Consider the following 15,671-nt stretch of genomic DNA (forward strand, 5'->3'; position numbering starts at 1 on the left):
ATTACTCTGTCTTCACACTTTATTCACCCTCAGTTCAAAATCTGGCTTTCAACATCAATAGACCAAGAAGTGAAGAGTGACCATTAAGAGAAAATGAACTTGCCCTGTCTCTTTGCAGCCAACAGGTATCATTATCCCGTGTCGTATCATTGGTCATTTTGGTTAGAGGTTGATCAATTTTATGTATCTGTTCAAATAACCAGCTTTTGGTTTTATAGATATTTTCTCCATAGTTGTCCTGTTTTTAATTGATTTCTGCCCTTCATTTTTCCTTCCTTGTTTGTTTTGGGTTTAATTTACTTCATTCACTTAGTATTGAGATATAAATTAACATATAACATTTTATTAGCCTCAGGTATACAACATAAGGATTCAATATTTGTATATATTGTGAAATGATCACTACAATACATCTAGTTAACATCCATCACCATATATAGTTACAAATTATTTTTTCTTGTGAGAACTTTTAAGATTTAGTCTCTTAGTGACTTTCAAATATGCAATACAGTATTATTAACTATAGTCATAATGCTGTACACTACATCCCCATGACTTATTTATTTTATAACTGGAAGTTTGTACCCTTTGCCCTTCACCCATTTTGCTCACCCCTTATTCCTCACCTCTGGCAACCACCAATCTGTTCTCTGTATCTATGAACTTGGTTTTTGGTTTTCTTTTTGTTTGTTTGGTTGAATTTTCCTTAGATTCCACATGTACAAGTCAGATCATATGGTATTTGTCTTTCTCCGTCTGACGTATTTCACTTAGCATAATGCTCTAAGGGTCCATCCATGCTGTCACAAATGGCAGGATTTCTTTCTTTTTTATGGCTGAGTAGTATTCCATTGATATATATATATATATATATATATATATATATATATATATATATATATATATATATATATCACATTTTCTTTATCCATTGATCTACTAATGGACACAGGTTGTTTCCATACCTTGGCTATTGTAAATAATGCTTCCATATCTTGGCTATTGTAAGTAAGGCTGCAATGAACGTGAGGGTGCATGTATCTTTTTGAGTTAGTGTTTTACCCAGAGATGGCATTGCTGAACCATATGGTAGTTCTATTTTTCATTTTTTGAGGAACCTCCATACTGTTTTCCATAGTGGCTGCACTAATTTATGTTCCCATCAATAGTGCACAAGGGTTCCCTTTCTTGTCTTTTTGATAATAGCCATTCTAACAGGTGTGAGGTGGTGTCTCATTGTGGTTTTGATTTGCATTTCCCTGATGATTAGTGATTTTGAGCACCTTTTCTTGTACCTGCTGGCCATCTGTATGTCTTCTTTGGAAAAAATGTCTATTCATATCCTCTGCCCATTTAAAAAAATTAGATTATTTATATTTTTGTGATTGAATTGTGTGGATTCTTTATGTATTTTGGATATTAACCCCTTATCAGATACATGATTTGCAAATATATTCTCCCATTCTGTAGGTTGCCTTTTCATTTTGTTGATGGTTTTACTTTGCTGTGCAGAAGCTTTTTACTTTTATGTAGTCTCGAGGCAAGGGACTTCCACCACCTCCCTTGCCGTTCGCACACACAAAAAGGAATAAATACCTGTTAAAACTCATTAAAGTCACGTTTCCCCAGTTTTATTTTGTTTTTTAATTCTTACTTCTCATGCCAATTTAAAAATATTTATTTATTTATTTTTGGCTGCATTGGATCTTCATTGCTGCACGCAGGCTTTCTCTAGTTGCTGTGAGCGGGGGCTGCTCTTCAATGCAGTGCGTGGGCTTCTCACTGCAGTGGCTTCTTTTGTTGTGGAGCACGGGCCTCTCACTGCAGTGGCTTCTTTTGTTGTGGAGCACGGGCTGTAGGTGCACAGGCTTCAGTAGTTGTGGCACATGGGCTTAGTAGTTGTGGCACACGGGCTTAGTTGCTCTGCAGCATGTGGGAATCTTCCCAGACCAGGAAGCAAACCCGTGTCCCCTGCATTGGCAGGTGGATTCTTAACCACTGCACCACCAGGGAAGTCCCTCTCATGCCAATTTATTAACTAACTATCAAACTTTAAGTGGGCAGGTCTTAGGATCTCTTTGCATCTGTCTGAGGAAGCATCAGATTAATAAAGAAGAAAGTTTTGCCAAATAAACAACTGTACTTAATGCATGTTAAGCTTTTATTAAATACTGAACACTGGGTTATGTATTTTCCATGTATTTGTTCATTTAACACTCACTTAAGAGCCTGCATGAGGTGCTTACTACTATTTTCCCCATTTCCATATGAGAAAAACAAGGTCCAGAAGGTTAAGTTAATACTGTTACTAAGTGACAGAAGCAGGACCAGAGCCCAGGTTTATATTATTCCAAAGCTCAAATTCTTAATGACTCCACTCTAATGACTCCCAGGAGCTGGCAGGCACCACTCCCTTTAGAAGGGAGAAGCTTGTGCTTTGCTGGTGTCATTAACTAGGGAGAATGGAAAAAAGAAATCATTTCCAGGGAGCAGAATGACCAGATTACCTTTTATACTGTGTGTGTGTGTGTGTGTGTGTGTGTGTGTGTGTGTGTGTGTGTGTGTGTGTGTTTCAGGCATGGGGTCTCCATGGTTTCTTTACGTGAATGTGAAGGGGGATTCACCTTACCTAATTTGGTTAATGAATGTTAGTTTAAAAGTTATTAATGTTGGTGACAGATATCTCCTTTACACCCAAGGGCCAGTGGCCAGTTATTAATGTTGGTGACAGATATCTCCTTTACACCCAAGGGCCAGTGGCTCTCGCTCACCTGTGTGCCACAAATAGCCATCACTCACCATAACTGATTCAAGGTGTGCTTTTTCTTATGCTTCTGGACAAAGCAGTCAAGGCAATTCACCTGGATGTGGTGGGAAAGGGCCCTTATTTGTGAGAACTGACCTGGAAAACTCAGGAGGTGGTGGTAAGTTTCATGTGTGCGGACAGCTCTCAGCAGTCACATTTTAGGGGAAACACACATATGTCCTGCAAGGTTGGCAGCCGCAAAGAGCCAGATGGGAGCCCAACCTTTCTTGGCATCCTTAAGGTAGAGTTGATCCTGGCACAGACTGCTGTCTTTTGGGTCTTGGCCGGAGGCCCTTGCAGGGGCAGAAAACACTTGGCTTCATCTTCCAGGTGGGGGCAGGATGGGCTAGCACCTTGGAAAAAAGATGAAGGTGGCGGTAGGACTTCACACTTGTTTTCATGGGAAAAGCAGGATGGACCTGCCACTCAGTGACGAGAAACACGGAAGGTGGTAAGTAAGGCAGCTCCTTCCAACAACACTCTTGGAGGTGATGCTTTTCTTTTGGCTTACATTCACCTTCAGGAACAATGTGCTTGCAAAGAGCTCCAGCACTGGTAGCAAGAAAGTGGAGGAATTAAATTATAGCTCAGAGGAAGCAATAGATATTTTTCTGGTGACTGCCACCCCCTCCCTGCCCCTGCCCCTGTGTCAGCAATGCAGTGACTTGACAGATGTTTGTAGTTTACTGCAGCATTCGGTTCCAGCTGTGTGTGGGGCATGGGCGGCAGTGGGAACATTGTGTTCCCCACCTGCTCATCATGTTCAGACGGATGACCATGTGTTTTTTGTTTGTTTTTGTTTTTTGCTGTACGCGGGCCTCTCACTGTTGTGGCCTCTCCCATTGCGGAGCACAGGCTCCGGACGCGCAGGCCCAGCAGCCATGGCTCAAGGGCCCAGCCGCTCCGCAACATGTGGGATCTTCCTGGACCGGGGCATGAACCTGTGTCCCCTGCATCGGCAGGCGGACTCTCAACCACTGTGCCACCAGGGAAGCCCCAACAGTACATTATTATTGACTAAATTCCCCACACTGTACATTTCATACAGGTGACTCATTTATTTTAGAGCTGAAAGTTTGTGCCTCTTAATCTCCTTCACCTATTTTTCTTCTGCCCCACCCTCTCCCCTCTGACAAACACCTATTTGTTCTCTGTATCTATAACTCTGTTTCTATTTTGTTTTGTTTATACATTTGTTTTTTAGATTCCACATATAAGTGAAATCATGCAGTACTTGTTTTTCTCTGACTTATTTCACTTAGCACAATACCCTCAGGGTCCATCCATGTCGTCACAGATGGCAAGCTTTTATTCTTTTTTATGGCTGAGTAATATTCCATTGTATTTATATATAACACATCTTCTTTATCCATTCATCTATTGATGGGTACTTAGGTTGCTTCCATATCTTGACTATTGTAAATAATGCTGCCATGAACATATATATATATACATACATATATATTTAAATTTTATTGGAGTATAAGTTGATTTACAATGTGGTATTAATTTCAGGTGTACAGCATAGTGATTCAGTTATAAATATACATATATTCATTCCTTTTTCAGATTCTTTTCCCATACAGGTTATTACAGAATATTGAGTAGAGTTCTCTGTGCTATAAAGTAGGTCCTTGTTGGTTATCTATTTTATATATAGTAGTGTGTGTATGTTAATCCCAAGCTCCTAATTTAACCCTCCCCCACCATGTTTCCCCTTTGGTAACCATAAGTTTGTTTTTGAAATCTTTGTTTCTGTTTTGTAAATAAGTTCATTTATATAATTTTTTTAAAAATTAGATTCCACATATGAGTGATATCATATATTTGTCTTCCTCTGTCTGACTTACTTCACTTAGTATGATAATCTCTAGGTCTATCCATGTTGCTGCAAATGGCATTATTTTGTTTGTTTTTTTATGGCTGAGTAACATTCCATTGTATATATGTATCACATCTTCTTTACCCATTCCTCTGTCAATGGACATTTAGGTTGCTTCCATGTCTTGGCTATTGTAAATAGTGCTGCAATGGACATTGGGGTGCATGTATCTTTTCGATTTATGGTTTTCTCTGGATATATGCCCAGGAGTGGGATTGCTGGATCATATGGTAGTCCTATTTTTAGTTTTTAAAGGAACCTTCATATTGTTCTCCATAGTGGTAATGTAATTGTACCAATTTCCATTCCCACTAACAGTGTAGGAGTGTTCCCTTTTCTCCACACCCTCTCCAGCATTTGTTGATTGTAGACGTTTTCTTTTTCCTTTTTCCTTTTTTGGCCATACCACACAGCATGTGGGATCTTAATTCCCCAACCAGGGATCAAACCCGAGCCCTCTGCAGTGGAAACGCAGAGTCTTAACTACTGGACCACTGGGGAAGTCCATAGACTTTTTCATGATGGTCATTCTGACTGGTGTGAGGTGATACCTCACTGCAGTTTTGATTTGCATTTCTCTGATAATTAGTGATGTTGAGCATTTTTCTTGTGCCTTTTGGCCATCAGTATGTCTTCTTTGGAGAAATGTCTATTTAGATCTTCTGCTCGTTTTTTGATTGGGTTGTTTGTTTCTTTGACATAGAGCTTCATGAGCTGTTTGTATATTTTGGAGATTAATCCCTTGTTGGTCACTTCGTCTGCAAATATTTTCTCCCATTCTGAGGGTTGTCTTCTCGTTTTGTTTATGGTTTCCTTTGCTGTGCAAAAGCTTGTAAGTTTAATTAGGTCCCATTTGTTTACTTTTGTCTTTATTTTCATTACTGTAGGAGGTGGATCAGAAAAGGTATTGCTGCGATTTATGTCAAAGAGTGTTCTGCCTATGTTTTCTTCTAAGAGTTTTATAGTGCCTGGCCTCATATAGATCTAAGTCTTTGATCCATTTGGAATTTATTTTTGTGTATGGTGTTAGAGAATGTTCTAATTTCATTCTTTTACATATGGCTGTCCAGTTTTCTTAGCACCACTTATTTAAGAGACTGTCTTTTCTCCATTGTATATTCTTGCCTCCTTTGTCATAGATTAATTGACCACAGGTATGTGGGTTTATTTCTGGGCTTTCTATCCTATTCCATTGATCTATATGTCTGTTTTTGTGCCAGTACCATACTGTTTTGATTTCTGTAGCTTTGTAGTATAGTCTGAAGACAGGGAGCCTGATTCTTACAGCTCTGTTTTTCTTTCTCAGGATTGGCTAGTTGGGGTCTTTTGTCATGAACGTATATATTTTTTGCATATATTTTTTCTAATTAATGTTGTCATTTTCTTAATTATATACTCAGGAGTGGAATTGCTGGATCATATGTTAGTCTGTTTTTAAGTTTTGAGGAATCTCCATACTGTTTTCCACCATGGCTGCACCAATTTACATTCCCACCAACAGTGCACAAGGGTTCCCTTTTCTCTGCATCCTCACCAACACTTGTTATTTGTGATCTTTTTTGATGATAGCCATTCTGACAGGCGTGAGGTGATATCTCATTGTGGTTTTGATTTGCATTTCTCTGATGATTAGCGATGTTGAGCATATTTTCATGTGCCTGTTGGCCGTTCGTATGTCTTCTTTGGGAAAATGTCTATTCAGATCCTCTGTAGTATCTACTAATAGTAGAAATAATAGTGGATCCCCATTTCTGTGCCCAGGAGTGACTTCTCCTCAGGCCAGGAATGCCAACCTCCATATTTACAGTGGCTCTCAACTGTTTGTTATGCCTCATGTGCCTGGAGGGTTGTGACACCCTCCTGGCTGTCCCAGGAGAATCAGGACAGTTATTCTCAATTTGGAGCCCATTCTTGGTAGCTCAGGCTGGCTTGATAAAAGTTCCCAGGTCATTTGGACACCCCCTTCTTGCCCCCACCAAGGCAATTGCTCATCACTCCTGCCCCCACTGAGATTTATTACTTAGAGCAGCGAGTCTTAACTGAGCACGCATATTAGCATCTCTCACAGAGCTTTGTTAAAATACACACTCTGCATCCCATCGCAGACCTGATGAATCATAATTACCCTGGTGGAGCACCAGTAAGTGTATTTCACCTTCCCAGGCAATGCTGATATACAGGCCTGGTTAAGAATTATTGTCTTTGTGGATATCTCTCTGCTCAATGCTGTCTCACTCAGCAAGCATAACACTAAATCTTCTAGCAATAAATAAATAAATAAATGGCATCCACACAGCTTTTTAAAGCTCAGAGATACTGACCATGAGTGTCAAACTAAGGAGGCAGAGCCTTTGGTGATAAGATATGTGTATCCAGAGGAAGAACTCTGCATGTAAGAGGGCTCTGTATATAGCCCTGGACGTGTTGCATACTAGGAACTTAACAAAAGGCAGCTATTGTTATTATTAATAATTGTGGTGTATTGGCCTCCGAGACCCTAGCTCTTTGAAAAGCCTGTTTCCATTTTAGGAGAAAAGTTTCCAAACCCAGGTATTAAGAAAATGACTGGCTGTTTGGGAAGCATTTAGAAAATGTGACAAGAGTTGTCATACACAGGCTAGCAGCAGAGATTCCAAGAAAGGAAAGCACTGTGGCCTGTGTTTTCATTTCCCTTTTTGCTTCTGAAATGAGATAGGAAGGAGAGATGTGTGTCAGCAGCTGGTGTGGAGATGGGAGTCGATGGCCTCTCAAAACTCAGTCCCTAAGGTCTGGGAACAACACAGCGAAGTCCACATTGCCATGGGCTTTGGTTTTTGGCTCTCTTAGCATTCATACTTGAGGTTTGGGGCTCCTAGTTTCTGTGCAAAGGTGAGTGTAACCACATTTCCAGCTGAGCCTAGTGCAATGTCTCTGCCCCCTGACAGAATATACAGAGCTGAGAATTGGTTAGAAGATGGAAAAGAATGGACTCAACAGAGGGAGGAAATTCTGCCTTAACTTTCTTTAGATGCTCCAGAAAAGGGGATTAGAAAGGCTCTTCAGAATTAAGACTGGAAAGGGAGGTCATCCCACTGGAGCAAAAATCGGGAGATAAACCTACTCAAGTCACATGAGACACCTGTGAAGTACTCTGAAAAGTAAAGACCTCAGGACTATCTACATCAAGAGCAACAGCATCAATCACTGTATCACTGGCCTGTATCACTGGTGGGGGCTGTAGACATCAGCTGCTATTGAGGGTGATGCTCAAGGTCCTTAATCTAGTCCTCAGCCCCTGAGCCTGAACCCTGCCGGGCAGAGAGGCAATCTGCTCAATACTTGGAGCTTCCAGCTTAGTTGACTACATAAGGTATTTTGGTTTAGTAGGTCCTTAAATAAGACAATTTTTCTTTAGGTCTAATCTCTCTCCTGCTGACAGTTCCTATCCTCCTGGGCCTCACCCTTAAACTGCCTGCTGTTTATTTGAAAAGTGCAGATAGCACAATGCAAGCTGGTACTCTAGCAAACGTTAAAATCTATCTCAGGACATCTAGCAGGCAGAGGAAAACTGCACTCACCCCCACTCCGTGCTATTCCTATCAGAGAGGACATAGAAAATATTCTCTCTTCTCTTGGCCGGCATCCTCCCCTTACTGAAAGACGCAGCGTGTGTGCATCTGAAATGGAGGTGTGGAGTGGGGGGTGGAGTCTAGCTTTCTGGCCTCAACAAAGACACAATGGTTCAGAGAAGGCCAGAGCAGAGCAACCAGCCAGGCAGAATCCAGGCCTCTCGGATCTGCGGGAAGGGTGGGCTGCCCTGTGCCGGTCCAGGGTGGAATGCCAGTCCTGGGCTCTGTTGCCTGCCGAGCCCTTCCTGATGTGACTTTATGAGAACAATCCTCACTCTCGCTGGTGGAGAGGGTACACACACAAGATTTCTCCTTAGGAAGATTTCTCCAACATGACAAAGTGCAATTAGAAATCTGGGTTCTCTTTTCCTGAGCTTGGACACAAATTTGTCCTGAGATGGGAGAAGGCTCTGTAGGCAAAGGACTGCAGGGGCGGGAGTAGGCTACAGGCGCTGGCCTGTAGCTTCGCAGCGGTGACGGCAAGCGGCCGGCAGGTGTCAGTGCGCCCTCGCTCTGCCGCCGCGCGCGGCCTCCGCTCCAGGACCCTTCCTCACCGCGGTCTAGGGGGCGCGGTTCAGATCCTGCCTGCTAGTGTCTCTCAGACAGCTCTGCAGCTGGGACAAGTGGCCGTTTCTCCCCAGAGCGGAGCTCTTAACTCTGGCGGGGCCCGCTCCCCGGGGGATGCTTCCCATTTCGCCCCAGGAGTTGCATCCGGACGTGCACCTTCCTCTCTCACCAGCCCCACTGCCCCGCCGTCAGGAGCACTTGGGGGGCTGCTCCGGATGCGACCCGTACCGGTGTGTTGCTTCTCCCGATTCGGCCGGGGATCCCTACCCTTTCCGCCCGAGTCCCACTCAGCTCGATGTGGGCACTCCCGGGTGCCCGACGCGTTCTGCTCGGCGGTCCCAGAGATGCTTGGCCAATTCCCAGCAGGGACCGCTGCTCACTGCCCGGGCACGCTCTTTAAATCCCTCGCTCAAGGTACCCGCCTCCCCAAAGGGCCAGTTTTGCCAGGGGGCCAGGGCTCCAGTGGGTCCGGCGCCCGGCGCGGACTCCAGACCCGCGGAGGGGAGGCGCAAGGGGCGGGGGAGGGTCGGCTTCCCACGTGGGGGTGACGCCGGCTGCTCGGCAACGCCGGCTTGATCCTGGGGCTATAAAACCAGTCCACCGTGAGCGCCACGGAGAAGCACCGGCCCCAGCTCCCGTGCAGACGCCCAGCAGCCGGCGCGCCGCCGCCCGGCCACCCCCAGCACCTTCTCCCCCAAGCCCTGCGCTCCTGCCCCAACTCACGCTGCCCTCGGACCCCAGCTGTCCCGTCGCGCTCAGCGCCCGAAGCTCGCCGGGCCGACGCCCAGGAGACCCCCTGCCTCGGCCGCGGCTCCTGGAGGGCCGATCGCCCACCCGCCTGGGCCCGCCTTAGGACGGGGGCGCCTTCATGCGGCCCGCACACCCCTCACCCCGCCGCCGCCTCCGAGCTCCACGCGCTGCGCCCCAGCCCCTGCAGGGCACGCAACTTTGGAAGTCCCGCGGCGCTCCGAGAGGCGGCAGAGTCTGCGCCCTGGCCCTAGCCCGGGCCTCGCCGACCCCGCAGCGTCTGGGGGAAGCGAGAGAGTCGGTAATCGCTTCGGGGATGTAAGGAGACAGACATAGGACCCCAAGCCAGCATCAGCACCCCTCGGCTGCCTCTCGGGGTGGGGGCGGGCCCCGCACACGGTAAGACCTCTTGCTTTCGCTCAGGCTCCAGAGTCAAAGATATAGATATATTTAATTTCCTGTTATCCTTCCAAGTCATCAGGCCACCGATTATTTTTGTTCTCTCTTCTTGAAGAATAAATCTCTCCTTCCTCATCGGCTCGACCTACTACTCTCTCCCGCCGCTTAGAAATAAAACTTGGCGGTGCTTAGGAGCTGGGAGCGAGAAGGCGCCGACCCCGAGCGCTCGAAGCGCGGGCCGGGCGTGCTTCCCGGGAGCCGGGTCCATGGGCCGTTAGCGGTCCCCCAGCTCGGGCTCGGCCTCCCAGAGGCCGCTTCTCCATGTGAGGCGCGGCAGGGCGAGCGGGGCGCAGGAGGAAGAGGAGGCTCAACGGGCGCCGGCCGGAAGGCAGCTGGCAGCAGGCCCAGGCGAGCGGGCACCCGCGTTCATGTTCCGCCAGGAGCAGGCGCTGGCCGAAGGCAGCTTCGCGCCCATGGGCTCCCTGCAGCCGGACGCGAGCAACGCTAGCTGGAACGGGACCGAGGCCCCGGGGGGTGGCGCCCGGGCCACCCCCTACTCCCTGCAGGTGACGCTGACGCTGGTGTGCCTGGCCGGCCTGCTCATGCTGTTCACGGTGTTCGGTAACGTGCTTGTCATCATTGCCGTGTTCACAAGCCGCGCGCTCAAGGCGCCCCAGAACCTCTTCCTGGTGTCTCTGGCCTCGGCCGACATCCTGGTGGCCACGCTTGTCATCCCTTTCTCGCTGGCCAACGAGGTCATGGGCTACTGGTACTTCGGCAAGGCATGGTGTGAGACCTACCTGGCGCTCGACGTGCTCTTCTGCACGTCGTCCATCGTGCACCTGTGCGCCATCAGCCTGGATCGTTACTGGTCCATCACCCAGGCCATAGAGTACAACCTGAAGCGCACCCCACGCCGCATCAAGGCCATCATCGTCACCGTGTGGGTCATCTCGGCCGTCATCTCCTTCCCGCCGCTCATCTCCATCGAGAAGAAAGGAGGCAGTGGTGGCCAGCAGCCGGCCGAACCGCGCTGCGAGATCAACGACCAGAAGTGGTACGTCATCTCGTCGTGCATCGGCTCCTTCTTCGCGCCCTGCCTCATCATGATCCTGGTCTACGTGCGCATTTACCAGATCGCCAAGCGCCGCACCCGCGTGCCGCCCAGTCGCAGGGGTCCTGATGCCGCCGCCACGCTGCCGGGGGGCGCCAAGCGCAGACCCAACGGCTTGGGCCCGGAGCGCGGCGTGGGCCCCGTGGGCGCCGAGGCGGAGTCGCTGCCGGCCCAGCTCAACGGTGCCCCGAAGGAGCCCACGCCGGCAGGGCCGCGGGACGCCGACGCGCTGGACCTCGAGGAGAGCTCCTCGTCCGAGCACGCCGAGCGGCCCCCGGGGACCCTCAGGTCCGAGCGCGGCCCCCGGGCCAAGGGTAAGGCCCGGGCGAGCCAGGTGAAGCCCGGGGACAGCCTGCCGCGGCGCGGGCCAGGGGCGACGGGGCCGGGGGCACCCGCGGCCGGGCACGGGGAGGAGCGCGGCGGAGGCGCCAAGGCGTCGCGCTGGCGCGGGCGGCAAAACCGCGAGAAGCGCTTCACCTTCGTGCTGGCGGTGGTCATCGGAGTGTTCGTGGCGTGCTGGTTCCCCTTCTTCTTCACCTACACGCTCACGGCCGTCGGCTGCTCGGTGCCGCGCACACTCTTCAAGTTCTTTTTCTGGTTCGGCTACTGCAACAGCTCGCTGAACCCGGTCATCTACACCATCTTCAATCACGACTTCCGCCGCGCCTTCAAGAAGATCCTTTGCCGGGGGGACAGGAAGCGGATCGTGTGAGCGCGGAGTCCGCGCCCCGCGAACAGACTCGCGCCGACAGCGGCCGCTGGGATCCAGGGGTGCGTCTACGCAGTCCCAGTACTCCGAAACCTGGGTCCTGCCTATTCCGAGTTTCTTGGCCTGAAGGTTGCTCTGCGGCGCCCTGCCGGCATCTGCACTCTCCTACCAGAGAAAAATACTGGCTGGGGGTGGGTGGGGGACCGTAAGGGCACACGCCCCCCCCAATTGTTCTTAGGGCCGCTCCTCACTCGGAGCCATCTTCCTGGGTTCTTAGGCGGGCCCCCAAATCAGTATTGTTTCCTAAAAGTATTTTCACCTCCCCTGGATCCAGCTCTCACCGTGGTTCAGAGCAAGCACGAGAGCTCAGAGGGGATGGCTCTCAAAGGGTTAATAGATGGTGGTACCCAGCCCTGGCTCTCCTCCTCCCCCGACTCTATTTTTAAACAAAAGCTCAGGGCAGCCCTGCCCGCCCTCCCATCCCCCCCCCCTTGTAAATATACACTATTTTTGATAGTACACGTTGTCCGCAATGTCGCTTGGCTTTTGATGTTGGCATCCTGGCTGTTGGAGATGCTCTCCAGGCAGACACATTGTGGCTAGCTCAGGGCAAGCCTCTTTGCAATGTGAGCCCTTTTCTGTTGTCATTACCTCCCTCTGTGTCGTTTTCACCAGCAACTGGTGACTGTCCCTTGGGACTGGACCTGCTTTGAGATTTCCTGAGGCGGAAAAGATTTCTGTCCATTTTTTCCCGTGCCTAACAGCATGATTGCCTTTTCCTATGTAAATATTACAATGATGGACCAAGACAGAAGTAAATGAACCTTTCTGCCTTGCAGCAGCCCTGTGTATAAAGCCATTATCCTCTGATGCATCCTTCTTCGCCCCAGTACCTCACTTTAAAACCTCCTCTTTCCAGTGTCCCCTCCCTCCTTTCCTCGGGGGCCACTGCTTGAAAAATATGTATGTTTCCATCTTGTATGTATGTGCACCCCTCCCTCCCCCAAAGTGCTGACTGTGGGGAATCTTTTACCTGCTGTTTTTAGACACGGAGAAGTGGAAATTATGTGGAAGAAGCAAACCTGATACAATTTGCCCAAGGTAAACAGTCTGAAGAGACAAATGGGCCTGCCAAACTGTACAGTTCCTGCCCCAAGAGCTCCTAGGTATCAAAGTGTTGTCCATTTTTTCCTCCCTGTTTTTTCTGGTTGAGATCAAGTCATTAATGAACTCCCAAAGTCAAGGCAGGAGGGTGGAGACCTTGTTTACATCCAAGTTTCCCCATGTTTTAGACAGAGACTCTTTAAGGCCTGTGCTCTTATTTCACTAAAGAAAAACTAATGTCAGCACATGTTGTTAATGACAGTGGAATTTTTTTTTAAATAAAAAGTTTACAGATCAAATGTGAAATAAATATGAATTAAATGGTCTGTCTGTTATCTGAGTTTTCAAAATCATTAAGACTCTGGGAATGTCTGAATTTATGTATATTTGAAATTCAAAGATACTTATGCATTATAAAACACCTTTAAAAGTGCAAGCAATAACAAAGCTGTCATTTACCATGTGTTTCTCCTGTGCTAGACACGATGGTAAGTCTGTTATAAGCTCTGTTTCATTTAATCGTCCCCCAAACCCCATGAGGTAGGTACTATTATGATCCCCATTTAACAGGTGAGGAAACTGAGTCTCAGAGGACAAGTGATTTGCTCAAGGTTAACCACAGTGGTGGGAGTGCACTGCATGCAGCATGATCAGGTTCTAGGGTCTGTACTCTTCACCCTGCAGCCTTGCCGGAGTTACATCACTAACACTTTGCAGAATGCTCCCAGAAGTGAGGTCTCTACACAAGGTGTGCTGTATCCACAGAGCATGGGGTATATCCCAAGTGTGGAGATATACACAAAGTGTGTACGTGCTGTAAAGCGTCTTTATGCCCTAAAGTTTGTTATGCCTCAAAGTGTATGTATCCCCCAAGTACGGTACATGCACAAAGTGTGACATATACTCCAAAATGTGTACCACACCTTACAGTGTGATGATATATAACATGTGGTATACAGCCCATAGTATGGTATATGCACCAAGTGTGGTATAGACACCTAAAGGGAACCACGCAGAAGGTTCCCTTTGTTCCCTGGTTCCTGCTGGTCTCTGGCAGAAGGTTGGGGTGCTTCCTGCTGCATTCCTGTAATATCAAGTTCTGTCCTGATGTCCAGGAGGGCCTAAGACCCCTGCCCTGTGCTTATGGGTACGGCACTTTGAAGCTGGAAGTGTCCTTAGAGATCCAGGAATCCAGCCCCTCATCTTCCCAGAGGAAGTGACTGCTTAGGGTCCCACAGCTCTGGGTGACATTCAGTTAGAAGCAGCTGCCCAAGAGCGGAATAGTTCTTGGATGTGTATAATCAGATGCTGCGCTGGTGAAGGAGAGACGCTGCCCCAGGAGCTGGGTTTGAGGGGCAGTCAGAAGTGACAGGTCACGGTTTGGGGGAAGATGGGTTTGTAAGGCCAGCCGCCTACAACACAGGTGCAGCCCAGCTCTGGACACCCCGGAAGCAGGGCTTCAGCTCTCCTCCACGTGTTCCCTCTGGGCAGCACCTGCAGCATCTCCTTATCTTATTAAGGAGGGTAGGTGTGCAGGGGTGGGAGGGTGCAGAGCCCTGAGAAGTTACCTGGGCCTTGAGGAGCCTGGGAGAAGAAAGACCATGGTTCTGAGGGGTTTTGTTAGAGGTGGGAAGGAGTTTCCACCGTCATCAGGGTCCCCTGATGCTGAAGAGAGGACGGTGGGCAGGCCCTTAGCTCCAGCGACCCTTGTCTGGAGCTTCAGAAGCCATGGCCTTTGGCACCAAGGCTGCCTGGTCTCGGGCTGTGCCCTGCTCCCCACCTCCACTTCAGCCTCCTTGTCCCTCCCCGCTCAAGGCAACCATTGCCCCAAAGGCAACAGTGCCAGACAGTAGGCCACCCTGGCAGGTCCCCAGGAACTGGGCTGTGTGTCCCAGACATGGGGCAGATACAAACACTGCTTGCTATTAACTCTGTGCTCTGCTCCGTCTTCAGGGAAGTGACCCTGCTCCCTGGGAAAGAGGGAAGTGTGGGCATTGGTGCCACAGAGGGCAGGCCTCTGGTGTCAAATACCAGCCCCCCCCTCCATTCCAGCTGCAGAGAAGCCTCAGAGATGGATGGGGCCTGGGGAAAGTGGGGGAGAGAGGGCTGGAGCCAGGCTAGGATGCTGGGGGCATCCCTGTTTGTTCACTGCAGAGAGCTCAAGCCACAGTCTAAAAGGTCTCAGGTGGGGAGGGGATTTGAGGAAGATAAATGGCTCACTCGGGGCTCTCAGCCTAAAAATCAGGAGATGAGACGGTCACCCTACATCTTCCTGTCCCTACCTGGTCCTGATTATCTGGGCCTGTCACTGTGGTGGAGTCTTCTATTTTATGCGACTTTGGTTGGGGCATCAAAAACCACTGGCTTTGGGGTCTGAAGTGTCTTGCCAGATACACTCCCACAGGGTGCCTGGAGTTGGGGGAGGGGCAGCCTTGTTTGAGCCTGGGCACCAGTGCTACATCCTCCCTGCAAGTCTTTGTTCAATTTCTTCTGTGCTAAAGGGCTGGAGAAGAGAATAACAACAAAGTGGCTTAGGCTTTCCCCTCTGTATGATTCTATAATAAAATTGCATCAGAGTTTTAGAGCTAGAAGGGTCCACCTACATCCTCAACTCCCATGTTGTGTGGTGGGGGGCACTGAGACCCTGAAAAGCAGGCTGGTTCTGTGGCTTCCTGGGATCCCTCGAGCCTGCCCCTCCCCATGACTCTCTGCCTGTTGCCACAGATATCCAACAG

General features: G+C 48.9%; 1 protein-coding gene across 1 annotated transcript; it reads left to right on the forward strand.

Moving 5' to 3' along the window:
- Positions 1–8,860: 8,860 nt before the first annotated feature.
- Positions 8,861–13,262, forward strand: ADRA2A (adrenoceptor alpha 2A). Its single transcript, XM_033421050.2, has one exon. It carries the CDS (start codon positions 10,438–10,440, stop codon positions 11,833–11,835), a length of 1,398 nt encoding a protein of 465 aa, XP_033276941.1. The 5' UTR covers positions 8,861–10,437; the 3' UTR covers positions 11,836–13,262.
- The last annotated feature ends 2,409 nt before the right edge of the window (positions 13,263–15,671 follow it).

The sequence above is a fragment of the Orcinus orca genome, chromosome 14 (assembly GCF_937001465.1).
Source record: "Orcinus orca chromosome 14, mOrcOrc1.1, whole genome shotgun sequence".
NCBI lineage: Eukaryota > Metazoa > Chordata > Mammalia > Artiodactyla > Delphinidae > Orcinus > Orcinus orca.